The sequence below is a fragment of the Syngnathus leptorhynchus genome, chromosome 14 (genome assembly GCF_054491065.1).
Source record: "Syngnathus leptorhynchus isolate UIUO chromosome 14, UIUO_Slep, whole genome shotgun sequence".
NCBI lineage: Eukaryota > Metazoa > Chordata > Actinopteri > Syngnathiformes > Syngnathidae > Syngnathus > Syngnathus leptorhynchus.
Genome location: NC_141208.1, coordinates 5053603 through 5070339, shown reverse-complemented (window position 1 = coordinate 5070339; position 16737 = coordinate 5053603). Strand labels below are relative to the sequence as shown.

The 16737-nt window shown below is 42.6% G+C and overlaps 2 protein-coding genes across 2 annotated transcripts in view; one reads left to right on the top strand and one right to left on the bottom strand.

Annotated features, from left to right (window-relative positions):
* The window catches only part of cdh2 (cadherin 2, type 1, N-cadherin (neuronal)), a 42515-nt gene extending 32023 nt beyond the window's left edge, over nt 1-10492 (bottom strand). The window contains exons 1-2 of the mRNA XM_085929333.1: nt 10009-10492; nt 8206-8314 (exon numbers count right to left, since the gene is read on the bottom strand). Coding sequence (XP_085785459.1) covers nt 8206-8314; nt 10009-10071 — 172 coding nt within the window. The 5' untranslated portion in view covers nt 10072-10492. The remainder of the gene's footprint in view (nt 1-8205; nt 8315-10008) is intronic.
* LOC147046167 (desmoglein-2-like protein) overlaps nt 1-16737 on the top strand; it is a 155056-nt gene that overhangs the window by 71897 nt on the left and 66422 nt on the right. The gene's annotated exons all lie outside the window — the stretch shown is intronic.

The following is a 16737-nucleotide window of genomic DNA, read 5'->3' as shown; positions in this document are numbered from 1 at the left end:
TGCTGACGAGTACTGCAAACAAATGCGCGCGCACAAGCTAGTTCCCATTCTCTTCGTGCATTAGCCGTTTGCTGCGTAGAAACAAACACTTCAACTACTCCCTGTAAATTAACACGGCTGAAGCGGCATAAAGGGTGTGCGTTTGTGTATGTGTGTGTTCATGCTCACTAATTGAGGTTATGGCAACATTCAGAGCACAGCATCCATCCATGCATCCATTATCTGAACAAAGCAAATGCACAATGTTAAAAAAAAATCCTTTTAGGTTTGACCTCACTGGGGACACCATCTAATGGCAAAACACATTTATATAGCAACTTCTATTTTATTTTTCTCCTGTTTTTTATCAGTGGCTTATTTCCACTGGGGTCGGTGGTGCTATTCACAAACAATGCATCAAGTAAAAGATATGCTTCTCCAGAGTCAATAAAAGTGGTCAGTCAAGCCCCATAAGGGACTGCTTATGATTATAAACACAAGGAGTGGGACTGGATGAGGAAAAAAATATCATGGCATGTTGATCCAATATAAATGCATGCCTTCCTAACCCCCCGCCAGCTTTTTACAGGCGGGGGAGCGCAAAGGGAGGACAAGGCTGCAATAACATCGGCTCAATCTTCTCCGGCCAAAGCTGGCTCTTCTGCTGTCGACATGACGTTCTTTTCATGTTTCTTTTTTATTTAAATTCTTAGCTGTCCATTCACAACCCCCCCGCCCCCCCCCCCCCATTTGGACTACATCTACAAATAGACCGTGTATGCACAATAAGCCTGAGGTAAAACCGCAAGACAAGTTAGCATAAATTGCCAACTAAGCCCATAACCCATTTCATTTTCTGTGCGTGTCTACCTCCTTCTATCAGCCAGGACAGGCGTGAAAGGTCAATAACCTTGGCTCGCAGCCTTCATATGTTTAGCAACGGCCATCAATTAAAGGCTGAGGCCGTTATTCCAAAAGTCTTTAGCTTATCTTCGACAAAGGTCACATTGCTTAGATGCTTTCTTCGTGTGTGAGGGGAGCAGGGCGGAGAAGATGGAACGTCGGCCAGCAGGCGTAAAGGTGACGGCACGCTGGTGTTTCTTCTTGGGAGAACGTCAAAGCGGGGTGATATTTCACACTACAACAATTGTAAACAGTTGTAGTATATGCGAGGAGGAAATAGAAGCCCCCTTTGGTACCCCCTTTCCTTCACGGTGTAACGTAAAACTACAAAAGCGTATAAATTGTTGTTTTTTTTCCAGATGACTTTTTTTCCTCGGCGGAGTAGTGATTTTTCTGCGAGCATTTTCTGCTCTTGACTGCTGGTTGGAGTGCAGCACGGATATTTTCTTTGCTGTGTGACTTGTCGACTGCTGCCGAACATATTTTATGAATGACAGGTTACACAAAGTTAAATACAATGCAACACCTTTTGATGAGGTGCCACCTGCCGGGTCTTTGAAAGAGAAATCTCCTTAATATTTTTGGAAACACTTTGACAAGCAAAAAAAACCAAACACAATTACTCGTTTCTATTTTAATCTGATGAATCAACAGCGATATATTTACAGTACGATAGGAAGGACCGTATAGATTTCGTTGTACTTATTAACCTCATGGAAATGTTCCAATCTCCCACGATTATTTTACGTGAAGTTGTTTGTATAGAAAATGTATGAAAATGTTCAACCGTTCATCCCGCGGGGTTATATTGTACCCTTCTGTCAGAATATCCGCCCCCCCCAGCCTCATTCCTGCTGAGCCGGCAGTGCTGCAGGAAATAAAGTGGCGACACGCCGCACGCTCTTTAATGCCTCAATAAATATCGACAGAGGCAGCGATAGTATAAACTCAGACAACGCGGGCCGCCGAGCGATATGTTGCTTACTGCCGTGGTGGTCGCTCAAATTGAGACTAGAAATTGTTTTTGGTCAATCATAATATCCGTGCACTGTGATGGCAAGCAGACGTGCCATCGGGGTGTCATCGGGGTCTGCTCGCAGTAGATCACTCGAGATGTGGAATATCCAGAGCTGCATCAGACTAGTTTTTGGTAGGCACATCGTGTTCTCGATCGCATGAGATGAAGAATGTAATAGGAATAGATTGCAACTCGCCTCAAATTCCACATACCGGTCGGTTTAAGAAATGAGACATCAAAGGTCATTTGGAGACGTGAACTGACGACAAAGAATAAAGGAGTTCCATCCTTCCGTGACTCAATTAAATCACATCCATCATGGGACGGACAGGAGCAGTGGGGAGCTCCTCTGTTTCAGGGGAAGGCAGGGCGAGGAAAGAAGGATGAAAGGATGATGCATGGACAATGTCACGAGATACAACCTAGTGAGTCATCAAAGGTGCAGCGGCTAACTGAGCGCTGGTGCGTCGTAATTGAAGCCTCTGCCGGGAACACAATAGTTGGCGTGGCCCGCGGGAGGTCGTCGCCTCTTTGTGAACATGGTTACTGTATCAGGGTCAATCAATGTACCCCGGTTTCAAATGTCTTTTTTTTTTTTTTTTGTTCAGTCGTGATGGAGAGCCGATTCCTCGTTTGGGAAGGGGGGTGCCGAGTATAGTCTAAGCCACACCAGAGTTCACTTGCAAAAGGACCACGGTCCAAAGATCAGATGATAACATTTGCGCGATCAATCGAACCACACTATCTGCGATTACGCCAGAGTTTGTTTTAACCAAACCAAAGCGGACAAGTGTAAAGAAAAGCAGCGAGATCTGCAGCCAGGAAAAAAAAAAAAAACAGCAACGCAAGTGAGCCTGAATATACTGCCGACTGCACCAAAGATTTAATGAGACGGACAACATAATGGGGATGGGGAGTGGCTCTTTCACGTGCCTGCTGATGGAAAACCAAAAGGCCTTCAAGGTCCCTATGCGCTGATTCCGTTTAACTTAATGAGAAACAAAAGGCACACACAATGGGCTAGATTGAGTGGTCGAAATTGAATGTCAGTATTGCGAAATCAGCCATTACAGAACAGAGGTTGTGTTGGAGACATATAGAGTTGTTTGCTTTAGCAGAAAAAAAAAATGTCATTGTCTTTTGCTTATATGCTCGCATTTTTGTGTCTCAGATCAAAGACTACCAAGCCCCGTTATATGCAGGCATATGTGCAAGAAAGTCAGGTCAATAGTTATTTATACATGACCTCTTTGCATTTAATCTGCTTTCATTGCTTTTTTCCCATTAAATCAACACACCAAGAGAACAAAACACTCATTCACTCCTTTCATGCAGGATTCATTTTGGACAAATGAACGCGTCATTTCAGATTGTTTGGACCCAGGTGTGATCTCAAACCAAATAAGCTATAAACCAGCCTCGACAGCACTCGTGCGCAAGAGGCAAAAGTTCACCTAGCTAGCGTGAATGGCTTTGTATTGACTGCATATTTATTTGAGTCAAACAGTAAAGATTTCCTTTGATTGAGGTTGTATGGGTCAAATAGCCTTTACTAACCCTTGGCTACAAATGTGTCACTGTTTGTGCCTTTGAATTGAACAAGCTAATTATGTGTGAAGGACAACCCCCCCTGCCCCCCCACACATGACTGAGACGACCGGCCAATGTCAGACTCTGCTAGTTGCCAGTAATGGAGGGCACGCCCTGTAGCTGATAACTGCGATATGAACAGAGGTGATGAGAAGTTATTGGTGCCACGTTAGCCCTCTACATGCTACCCGTAATGGTCTTAAGGCACGGCGCGCTCGCACATGGCGAGGGATTATTTTCAGACAGCCTCCAGTTAGCTAAGAACTTACAGCCTGAAAAGGTCAGACATAAATAAATTACGCCTTATCCCGCCATGCCACCCAGCAGGCTCAGAGATGCACCTACCAATTAGCTACAAATGATTGTGCCAGCTTTATGCTAACACTTATGATTATTATTATTCCACGTTTACACTTTTGCCCTAGGTATGCAATGGAGCTTGTTTAAGGGAAAATAAAAATTAGAGCAGCGATCAACTCGCATCCCTGGCCACGTTGGGGTCAACAACCATGAAAAGTTTTCAATAAATTTAATTACTGAAAAAAACAAAGTTTGAAGACAATCACATACATTTTCTCGTTAAAATATCACCTCTATGTAAAAGGACAAAATGTTTCTAATTCTAGAAAAAAGTCCTGTGAGGCTTGGGACATGGCTCCAATTTTTTACTTTTTTTGGTAGGTTTTGGGTCGTTACTTATGCCTCCCAATTTTCGCAGTGTTAGCTGAAACATACAATAGCGAATATGTGGCTAAAAATTTGTAGGATTGAAAATCGCACAATGAAATCTCTAAAACGTTGTTGTTGTTGTTTTTTTGTGCCAGGTCTGATTTGTGTGCATTTTGTTTTAATGCATGTTCATGCATGTTGTTTTATTAATATTGCCACTGCAACAGCTACCTTCACAATTTGTGTAGATTAACTAGGCCATGCATGGCGCTCCTCGAAAGATGAAGAGAAAAAATGAAAATAAATTCACGCAGGACGAAAAAAATCCAAAGAATAAAACCTATTTAACTCAAACCTGCCAGTGATGCTTCAGCTGGGAATTGGAGCACTGCCTTCATTACATACATATTGATCACTGTAAACAAAGAACTGAATGTATTGATTTCCTTCCGGAAAGAAAAATAGGAGTACAAAGGCGATAGAGTGACGTTATGAGCAAAGCACGTCGTTAAATAAAAGGCAACGTGAGATGTCATTTCAGGGGGAAGAGGAATGGCCATGAGGTGGCTTGGTTAAAAAAAAATAATAATAATTAAAAATAATAATATAATAATAATTGGATACAATTTTATCTGCATTCAAGTGTTTCCCTGATTACTGTTTATTAACCAATTATTTTTATTTATTTGGTGATTACAAAACAACTAAAGGGCTGCGCAATATCAGACAAAGAAATACTGATGGTCATTGTTTTCCAAAGTAAAAGCAGATGGTTACAAATCTCCTATTTTCATTCAATACAAAGAGATCACCAAGAACCAGAGAAGCCAGAGAATTAAAGGTGGCTGAATCGTTCCTCGCTGCGGTTTGAAGTTTAGTCTTGCAGGTCTGTACTTTCAGACATCTGTTTATCTTACTTCTCTTCCATCCGTAAAGCCAACAAGGGGGGTAGCACGGTGAAGCCAGTGGTTAGCTCATCTGACTCACAACCGAGAGGTTCTGGGTTTGAATTTTGTTGCGGATCCGCCTGTGTAGAGTTTGCGTTTCCTACAGTTCTTCTGGTTGTTTGGCCACCAAAATGTCACACACTAAAGCATGTAGGCCAGGTGTGGACGTACAAATATCTGTCTGAAACGCATCACCGGGCCACGCCCGCCCATACGTCCGACCTTGTTTGTTCGCCGGTCCGTTTAGCCAGACCTGACCGGGATTGCCTGACCAACATCACCGTGCACTCTGCGAGCAGGAAAAACCCTTGAGTAGCTCGAAGGGTACTTGGCCCAGTTTACAGGACGGGGTCGAGCGGGGTCGTGTCTCGCCAAACACTGGGGCCCCCTTTAAAAACATCTAAGTGGTCACAGCTGCACACGCGGCCGTCGGACTGAACAGAAACTTTTTCGTGACGTTTTCGTTTATTTAAATTCTCCATCTTGTGTAAACAATGCCAAGACCAGCCATTTTACTCTATGATAGATTAGCAGAAAATTTGCGACGCTAGCCCATGTACCGGCCACGTCTCAATGTCTGACACTAATGGTTGCCATTTATTTCATGAAGCACCTCTACTGAGAAAGTCCTTTTGCAGTGATGAACAAATAAAGATACACCACAAAAACGTGCGTAAGGAGAGAAAGCAGAATATATGAAGCCAAGTGTTTTGAGTGCAGTTAAAGCTTGTGGCCTTTTCATTAACCCACTTTTTAGGGCGGAAAACCTCTGCTGAATAATGCTCCGACTGACACACTTTCTCCAGTTTGAAGGCCCCAGCTGGATAAAAACAGCACAATGCACATGGGCAAGACACTAGAATTCCACCGAGAGGCAAACCACCCGCAGCCACCACCCAGCTGAAATTGAATGCCGTTTTGTTAAACACGTCGCCTTCTTAATCAAGCCACGACAAGATAAGCTATCTTTGTCTGTAGAACGCTTTAAATAAATAACTTGGTTTTTGCTTCTACTCTATTCACTTATCTGGCCAGAGCAAACATTTCATGCTTTAAAAGCTTCAAGGATTTGCATCGGCTAACAATGAGGACCGCCTCCGTTTACCTGACTGGATCGCAGTTCTCAAAAAAAAAAAGTCCTTCCTGGCTTTTCTTTGCAGCGCTCTGGCAACTAACTTTGCAAAAATAAAAAGATTTTTTATTTTTATTGAAAATCAATGTCGCCTCACTTTGCCAGCTGACGGTTAAAGTCTAGAGGACGCCCCCGAGGATCGTGATTAAATCTTACAATCAACTGTGGCGGCAAGCCTTTGCCAACATCAAATCGGCAGGAAGTCTTCAATTTGCTGCATACAATGTGCGCTGTTTACAAGTCGAATCGCACCATTTCCACCGTTTTTACGCTCCTCTGGCTGTGTATTCCTTTTAATCTACCAGACTGCAATCAGACGGGACAAAGACGTTTAACGGCTTACCTTTTGCTTTGTAGTCTGGAATTGTTAAGACAAGACAATATGAGCGACAAAGTTGCGTGCGTAGCTGTAAATGGGGTTGGAATGCCTCTTAATGCATCAGTGAAGCCTTTTCAGGTGAAAATTGACCAAGCTAATGAAATGCGAGGGCACATGCCAAGCATCGACCAAGTAAACAATATCCAAAGCAACAATTGAAAAACTTGGGCAAACTCCTGCCACCGCGGGGGCTTTTTGTCTCTCCCGGCACACGGTGGGAGTCTTCCACCGGAGAGTGCACTTTCATTAACATCATCTCACGCTGCTGAGCTGCTCGGCCGCATTACAATGACACAGGAGTGCCCCTTTCTGTCAAGGAAATCTCCGCTGCACTAGGGGTGGGGTCTGGGGGGTGTAAAATAAAATAAAAAAAACGCCATTACCCCCGGTCACGGCTCATCCGCAAGCCGGCAGAGGGAAATCCATCACCTGTGGGATCAAACGGGAACTTCGTGCACGAGGTAAAACTCAGTGAAAGCAGCAGCCGGCCGTCCGAGTGCTTTTTTTTGGTCAATTCTGCCTCCCCCCTTTTCCTCCCTCCTCCGCTCTGACTCACACCAACAGCGGTGTGCAACTTTTGGGCACATACTGTGAAATCCAACACAAGCTCGAATGTTTTCTGGCCTAAACGACCTCGAGGCTGTAACCTCGCTAATGGCGCGCTGGTGTTATATTCCACTTTTATTACTGGCTGTAAGAGCAATGTGTGGCTTCACAGTAGCCGCATCCTTGTTAGGTCAGTAATAGCGGCGCCGGTCAGACCTTTTTTTTTTTTTGGAGGGAGTTCAATGGGCAACTGCCGAAAAAGACGGAAACATTTTTGAGGATCCTGATGTGAAAGTCTGTGAAAAGTGATCTAATTGAACCTACCAGCCTTTTACTGTCCAACAAAGAAGTGTTGGGCCTACACATAAAAAGTCATGTCTTTTACTTTTTGTGACATCATCACTTTTTAAATTACAGCACAATTTGTTCTCATAAAATGCTGTCCTGTAATAGGAAGGGAAAAAAAACTAACATTTATTCCCGGATCATTACAAATTATTTCTCATCATGTGTTTACTCTCGAAACCTTGCACCAACTTTTTTCCCTCAAGACAATCTAAGTTTAGTCTCTTAACAAGATGACTCGTTTCTTTGCGCTAAGGTGCTAATGCTACACACCTAACGTCTAGCAACGCCAATTGCTTGATTAAAGGCGCATGCATAGCTATTGAAATGCGCGCAATGGATTTTCATTATCTGCCCTCTGGGGGAGCCCCTGTGAAAGATGCAAATTACGGAGGGGTGTTAGCCACAATGTATGCTTTCACTTTTGACTAACAAGCTGCACTCTGTACACAGGCCGCTCAGCTAACCATGAAAAAAAAAGGGGGGAACGTGTAAGCAAATGGGGCAATATAAATGTGAACCACATGTGAGCTGGTTCATGAGGCCAACGACACGGCTCGTAGCGACCCGGTTGGTGATTTTCCAAAAGGTTGGCCTTGTTTTGCGCAGGAATACTGTTACATTGCAACAGAGGAGCATAGCGATACATAGACAGCAGGGGAGGAGTGTGTGTCCGTGTGTGTGAATCAACACTCACCAGTGAAAAGGGGCTGTCCCTTCTCGATGATATCTGGCAAGGCAACCTTGTATACATCTTCAGAGAAGCCAGGCCTGCATGGTGGGATGACCCCGCATTCTGCTGCAATCTGCGGTGGGGAGGGGGTGGGGGTGACAATGAGTCATAAATCAATCCACAAAAATGCACCCCGTGCCCTACCGAAACCTCTCGCTCACGTTTCGAATCCCCCCCCCCCTTCTCAATCATACCCCCCCCCCCCCCCCCCCTGCATCACCACCTCCCTCAGTTGTACAAAAGCATCTGTTGTTTTTATAGCAGGCACTGCAATTAGGATAATGAGGCCAAAAGGGTTAAGCATTAGCCAAAAAGCATGGCTGGGCAAGAACAAGCTCCATTTGTCCCAGTAGAGGGGCCCAGGCACAGGCGGGCGTCACTGCCAAGCCTCTGTGTCTGCCTTTCTGATCAACGTTGTGTACTTTGCAAGCGCAGGAACACGGCCGTACAACGTACATGCCAACAATCCGCTATTGTTGCCATACAAGCGGGCGGAACACCCAGAAAGCAAAAAAAAAATTGCGATTACCAACTGTGGATTTACCGGAATTTGGATGCCCCCCCCCTCCTACACTTGAAGTGAGTCATTGAGATAAAACTGACCATATCAGGAAGTTATCTTCTCAAATTTGAAAGAATACTGGCCTGTTCGCTTCACAGAAATGGCAAGAGATGAATCATAAAGGGGTGTGAAGCATTTCTCGAGCGTACTCTACAACTCCCACAACATAACCTCAGCCTTGATTCTGTTACTTGTCTGCCGGATTTGACCCCGTTTGTCATTGCATGAACTCTGAGAAGAATGTAAAACAAGAGAGCCCCCCTCCAGCCCCCCAACCTGAAAAAAAAAACGCATTGTGGGTATTTGTGCCGCTGCTTAATCAGAGGAATTTAAATTGAACATGAAAGGGAATGGGCGGAGGACCTGAGCTGGGATACTATCGGACAAAAGTGGGCTATCCTTTTCTAACCAGTGGGGCAAATTTATTACATTTCATGAGCCTACTTGTGGATGAAATGCATGGAAATTGTACTTGGGACCGTTTGAAACGCATCAGTTGGGCCACATTCATCCCCCGAGCCAATGATTGCTCTCCCCAGTGGCAATAATTATTCTAAAAAGAGACACGAATGTTTTTTAACGATGCCAGCTTGAAACACTCGAGTATTACTGCTTTGTGCTTAATATTGTCCCCCCTGCTGTGTGTGCACTCATTTTGCCCTTAAGCCTCATAAGCCCTGTTGCGTGTAGTGGGGTAACATGGACCACAGTTGGATGATTTGGAGTGTGTATCTGTGTGTAACACGCTACTAGTTTGAAAATACATGTTTGTAGTGTTGTAAGCTATTCAAAAACAACAAAAGGCTGATGAGTAGCTCTTAATATTGATGCAATCAACTCTCCCCATCGTCCCCGAGGCACGGACGGAGATATTCAACTTAAGCGCTCTCCAACTAGGTTAACCTCAAGTGTTATTTATGCTAGTGTAACAAAAAGCCAAACATTGTAACGTTTGAATTTTTCAAAACAAGTAACGGTGGAAGATTTTGTCTTAGTTTGAATAAACGGGACGACCCGTAAGCTAGCGCCAACGGCACACGCGCAACTGAACGGTCGCTCCCGTGTCCGTTAAACAGCGTTCTCCATTCAGATCAAAGAGAAATAAATCAAATTGGGTCGCTGACAAACGAGATAGAGAAGCGACATCACGTCTGGTACGGACAATGCGACTTTAAGTGGTCCCGCTCGGTTCTCGGGGAAATTACCTGCAGTAGAGCCAAGAGTGCCAGCAGAAGCAGCCCGCCGCTGCCCTCCCGTCGTCGGTACATTTTTGTTGGCTTAATTCCTCTTCCAAATCACAAGTGCAATCCCACACGTTGGTCCGCACTCAAAATTAGAGTGAAAACACGATTCCGCTTTTCTTTTTCTTGTTTTTTGTTTTTTTTTTTATCAAGAAGAAAGGGTGTGTGGCGTCTTCGGCTACAGCAGCCTCCTCCGTGGAGTGTATCCGAGGAGAAGCACTGGCTGGTACTGAGGCTGCTCCAACTCTCCTCCTCTTCGCCTCCTCCTCTTTCAACCTCTCTCGCTCTCTCTCTCTGTTCCCCCCTCTCTCTCTCTCTCTCTCTCTCTCTTGCTTCCTTCACTCCAAAGCAACACAAAAGACGAGCCACTGGTCCACTCCACTATAAAAACAGTTCTCACTGTCTCTCCCTGCTGGTCACACACCCCTTGCCGAAGAATAAGAGTGAGTTCTCTTAAACTGATGGGAGTGGCAGCGACAAAGAATTTAAAGTTTTCAAAATCTTTGATGAACAAAGAGATTAGGATCAAAGAGTCTCAATATTGGCAAACCCCCAAATCCAATCAGATTATTCCGTTGTACCGACACTTCTGCTCTTAAACCATAGGGGGCGGGCTAGTCAAAGTCGTTTCAGAAGTATTGAAAGTAAACAATGATAAACATTGCTTCAAGTTTTAAAAAGGTCATTTCATATAAAGTCTAAAGACAAAAATTGTAAATCTAAAATCATTATTTGCCAGTTAACAAATGATCATGAATGTTTGTTTAAAAAAATTCCAGCTGGACTTGGGCAAGACGTAGTGTCACCATAACTTTTTTGTTAAGTTTTTAATTGAGAATAGATGAATAGACTAATAGATGGATGAATGGGGTGTGTAGTCAGGATGCCAAGAGGTCAGCTACTCAAACAGTGTGACATCATAGTGGTGCGTCATGGTGTTACCGGCCAACGACTTCAACAAAAAAGAGGAATGTGAGACAGTTTACAACAGACAATGGAAGACAGTTTGTGTTCTTTCATCTGGATGTGTGGCTGTTTTTCAAAAGAAGAATTGAGCGCCTTTTGTTTGCATTCTAGTTGCGTTATCGGAAGTGTCAGAAAGACGTACTCCACATAAGTTAGCCTTAAATGGTAGATGTGGACTGGTTAATTGTTTTGTGCTTGTCATTCAAAAGGTTCAACATTATATCTGTGTGTTATACCTTATGGCAGTTTATAAAGTTAAAATTCATATTTTAAAAATAAATCAATATGTGTGTGCCTTTCTTAAAGTGCTCATTTAAATAATGCCCAGTTGAAGATGCTTTAAGTTAACAAAAATGAGTAGTGGCTAATTGAACTCCAGTTATTTTCTAAGTTGCATATTGACATTCTTTGCTAATTAGCTTCCAATCAGTAGGAGCAAATGTGATTGTCATCGGCCAGTTTGCTCCTGCATGAAGAAGAGTAGGCCAGACTATTGATCATCAGGTAGGCGATTTTTTTTTTTTTTTATCATGGCTCCGAACGCTAATTGCTCCTCACAGCAACATTTGATCGTAACGGATTATTAACTGTGGGTGCTTTTTGTGCTCATATCTGTCTCTCTCATGTTGCCTAATAGACTCTCATTTAGTTACTGTGGATCCCCCCCCCACACCCCACTTCAATTTTTGCATTCTGTTCATTCACTTAGGCGTTCTTTTTTTCATGCGCTGCTAAAATATGCAATGAATAATTCTCCTTACATTATAGGCTCACAACTGATGAAGGTTAAGCTACCTCAGTTGTGCTGCTGACATCTAATTAACTACTAAGGAAAGGAATGTATAGCTTATGACAAAAAAAGTGTTTTTAACCATCTTCCAAGAGACAACAAGAGCTGACTTTTGGTTCACCCCCTAATCGGTGTTGTTCTCCACCTTTATTGGTGTATCATGCGGGGAGGAGATGGGTGCAATGCTGATCTCTTCCTCCTTCCCCCCCCCCCCCCCCCCTTCTTCCTCCTTACAAATCAAACCATCCGCCCCTGGGGGTGAATTGTAATCGTAAGTAAAGCGTCAATTCTATTGCAGCCCACTTTCATTCTCCACGAACAGGAAGAGGAGTGCTCATTGCCGCTAACAAGTGATTTGTGTTGTACTCCACTCATGTCATTGATTATCACGCCTGATGGTTCATGTTTTCAAATAATTAGGGGCACGCTTTGATGCAAATGAAGCCGGTGGGAGAAGCAAATTAAAACTCTGTTTAAAGGGACTGTTGATTGGGCTGAAGCTTGGAATTAATACTTGAGGTCTCGATATAAAAATGTCAGACCTGGTACCTACTTATATTTTGAAAATCATTTACAAAAGTCATTCAATGAATTTTACAGGATTTCTTTGGTGGGCCGGATTAAGTGAGTGAGCCCGTATGTGGTCCACGAGCCATACCTTGGCTACCACTGAGTTAGTAGTCTTCAATGAACCCAACAAGCAGATTTTTGAAATGTTGGAGGAGGTCGGAGTACTCATATAGAAGCACAGATAGAACAAACATACTTCATACAGGAAAACTGAACCCACAATTTGATTCAAATGCCAAAGAGTCAGAGTCAAATCAAATACAATTACATATCTGTGTTGAATCTGGACTCAAATCCGACTCTGGATTCGACCTGGACCTGCCCGAACTTTACATAAAACGTAACAGCCATTGGCAGTCATTTGAATAAATTCAAAAACAACCTCGCAGTCTTTATGCAAATGTGACGCAACAACCGAGTTTCTACTAGATCATCGCCCTCATCCTATTACGAGAAGACACGGTTGCCATAGTGTCCATATTTAAAGCAATTACCTAACATGACAAGGTGGTGTTTCACGTCAAAGCCATTCATATTCAAGTCAGCGGGCAGCGAAGAAGAGATCAAATCGAATGACCTGTTGAGAATTGATATCACATTTTGAACAAATTCTTCAATTTATGTAATCTAATCTAATTGAGAGTGGGATCAGACCGCTTCATCTCTTTGATTAATGCCAGAGGAGGCTATCTTTCATCAGCGCCTGTCTCGGCCGCGGGGCGAGCGGCCGTTCGTCCATCCAATTTGGTGTCGACGCGGTCGGAGCCGTACGGGGCAATGTTCCACGTTTCATCAAAACAATTTGGTGTAAAATATCCAGTCAAGGGAGGCGTCAAGGTTGTTGTCTAGTTGATGGCTTATATATTCCGGTGGTTCCGCCGAGACAAGATAACGTTGTCGGAGGCAGCTGTGTGATTCATGTCGGCCGCCGTGCTGACACTGCGCTTGACTCTCATAAGCGAGGGTGTTGGAGGGTCCCGGGGGTGGGGGGGCCTTGCTTGAGCCCCCTCCTCCTTCTACCTTTCACTGTGAGAATATGGCCTTAATGACGCTGGAAGAAAACACAACAAGGTCAGCAGAGTTTCCACATTGGCTTCTTCATGCGGCGTTTTTGTTGATGCAGGAATGTCCCACAGGTCACTTGCTCATGTTGCCAAGCAATGCAAAAGCCAAATATAGATGAACTTCTCCTAACAAAGTATGCGCACATCCTCTTTTTTTTTTTTGCTGATTTCATGAGAAAGGGACGTGTGGTGATTGTAGCATTCCGTCATAGAGGGATGCGGCAGAACCGCCATTGTGGAACAATTTAAAACTCGCCGCACAAGGAAATAAAGTAGTATTCCTCGTTCTCAAATGGCGGTACATCGGAGAAAAAAAAATAACTTCATGTGAGCTAAGACTCGTATTGTCTGTGGTCGGTTTTGTGCCCTTGAGTCCGTTCCTTTGGCCTATTTGACAAATAGCATGAATTGAAGACGTGTAGACTGCTACTTAGCAACACATGCAAGCTGCAGACTGGCCTGCCGTGTTACATACGATACCAATCAAAAGTTTGGGGTCAGCCAGACAATTTAGTGTTTTCCATGAAAATAACATAATTTTATCGACCATTAGCCTTCTAACACAATTAGCAAACACAATCAACGCTGGAGGGATGGTTGCTGGAAATGGGCCTTTATATAGATATTGCATTAAAACCACACGTTTGCAGCTAGAATAGTCATCTAGAACATTAACAATGTATCGATTGTGTTCTTGGTTAAATTTAATGCTGTCCTCATTGAAAATTAGCAGTTGTATTTTAAAAATAAGGACATTTCTAAGTGACCCCAAACTTTGGAACGCTAGTGTACTGTATTCCATTATTTGTATCATAAACACACATATTTTGCCCGCACTCAACACTAATTACCTTGTCATTGGCAATCCCACACATGTCAAAGGTTGCGCCGGAACAAATTAGAGCCAAGGAAAAAGCGGCCTTTTCTTCAGAGCCATTATCAATTCCAATCAAGAGTCATTGTCATGCATTCAATAAGGCGTCTCTCAAGACCAAAGTAATACTCTTATTATTCCACTCCCGTGCCAAAGCAGCCCTTTCAATCTGGTCCACTGTTAGAACAATGGAGCCCAACGGCATTCACAACATACAGAAACATAGAAGCGATTTATGCATGCGGTATTTTTGTCCAGAATATGACAAGTGTTGTTTTGTAAATGCCCAAAAAAATATTCAAGGCTCTTTGGTAAGCTCTAGCGTCATCTCCAGCAACCTTCAAAGTGTTCCTCTAGTACACGTCTGCACCAATTTGATGCTTTGATTTTGTAGCTCCAGCAAAGCACGCGTCATATCTAATGATGATTGATTGCCTGATTAGGGCAAAATCGTGTTGAACTGCAGACGAGCCCAATAAGAGAGGGAAGCGTCATTGATTTTTGTTTGAATTAAAAACGTACGTATGTTGATTAGAAATGGCACATCAAAGTGGTGGGCTTCATTTACTAATGTCATTTACTTTTCATTGTGTTTTTCTTTTTTTTCCCCAAAAGGTTCAATTTTTTTGAGACTTAATTCCAATAATAATAAAGTATGTTTTGGATTGATGACTCTTTACTGCTAAGGTTATTGTTGAAAATGTAAACGGCACTCACTCAACCAAAATCATAAAACGCGTAGCATGTTTAGTCGTTCGTGAACGTTTACCTTTTTTTTACGACTACACTTTTGTTTTTACGACACTGACTTTCAATAAATTGTCAGTTTAGTGGTTAGTGATAAAGTGCTACTAAAAAATTAAGAATCACTTTTTTGTTTTTAATCCAAAACTGGCACTTTTGTTAATAATCTTGCCGGTAGGGATCATTTCCAACCCTAAGAGGAGTTTTGGCGCAGGAGCTGGTTTACAATGTGTGACTAATGGCGGCTGTTTTAAGCTCGTTTGCTATCCAGGTTGTTTAGATTGTGAAGATGCGTAGCACGCTCATTAATGGGATTAAAATCATGACGTCTATCCAAAATGAAATCAGTAAATTAATTTCCAAAAACTCTCTTGGAATCACTGCATGTATTACTACTCCTTGGTTTAAGTTTCCTGAATACAAAAAGCCCAAACTCACTCATGAGAGCCTTGGAAAGTTACAAAACCAAAAAATCAGAAAAACTCCAGATTTTCTATGGTATGAGATCCAAAAGAAAACCGGTGGTAATGCATTGGTACGGTTGATTGTGTTAAAAAAAAAAAAACACAAGTTAAATGCACTTAATGATATTGCAACCGACATAATTGCTGATTAGAGACAATATTATGTTTTAATGCGATTACAAAAATGTTCCAATTTCTTGTAATTGCTGTATCTCGATATTCGACGCTCACTGGTAGGTGTTCATATCTCATTTTCTTTTTTTTCCCCCTTGTCTTCCTTTGATTTCTATCGCGTCTCGAAAGAACGTAATGGAATAAATTACAACACAACTTTCATTTGGAATATGACATATTTGTTTTTTATTCATTTAATGACCTATTTATTGTATTAATTTCTACATTTATTCTTCTACTCTTTTTTTTTCGTTTTATTTTATGTACTTGATGACTGCTGAACTGTCATGTAGTGTGTAATCTATATATGACTTATGAAAAGAGCATTTTGCGCCAATACAGCAGATGTCAGTGGCAGGTTGCTCATTTGGCTCGCTCGGGAGGTGATCATGAGACATATTGAATTTTATTCCTGCTCCTCGCGCACACACACACGTAAGCACACACACACACGTAAGCACACACACACACTTTTCACCATCCTACCACACCACATGACTGTAATGTCAAAAAGTCACTGAAGGCGGGCAAGTGTTGAGCAATTTCCAGCACACTTTGAATGAAAAAAAAACAACAAAAAAACATAAAATTGTTATGTTTAGATTAGATTCAGGCGTTTTCTATTTTGAGGGTTAATAAAAATCCATGTAAAATGGGCGTCAATTACACACATTGTTACTATTTGCAGGCTGACAGGTCCACTTTACTCATCTGTGTCTGCTCAAGCAGATAAACACATCAAAAATGTCCGCCGTAAAGTACGGGGAAAGCAGCGACAATTAAATATGGTGTAATTAGGCAACATTATCTGGGTATCCATTGTTAAATAAGCAAAATAATTGCCTCTTGAGTCATATGAAAGGTTACCCTCATTTAAATTATTGGGGGCGAAGTCAGTCCAGGCCAACTAAACGTTATGTAACATTTAATATTTTTGGGTTGTTTTCACGTGTCCTTCCACTCAAATGTCTCATTTGTCAGGTTTCATGGTTCAATCATCAAACCATCAAAAATGTCTGACTGTTTCCCTCTCCCTCTTCCTCTCTT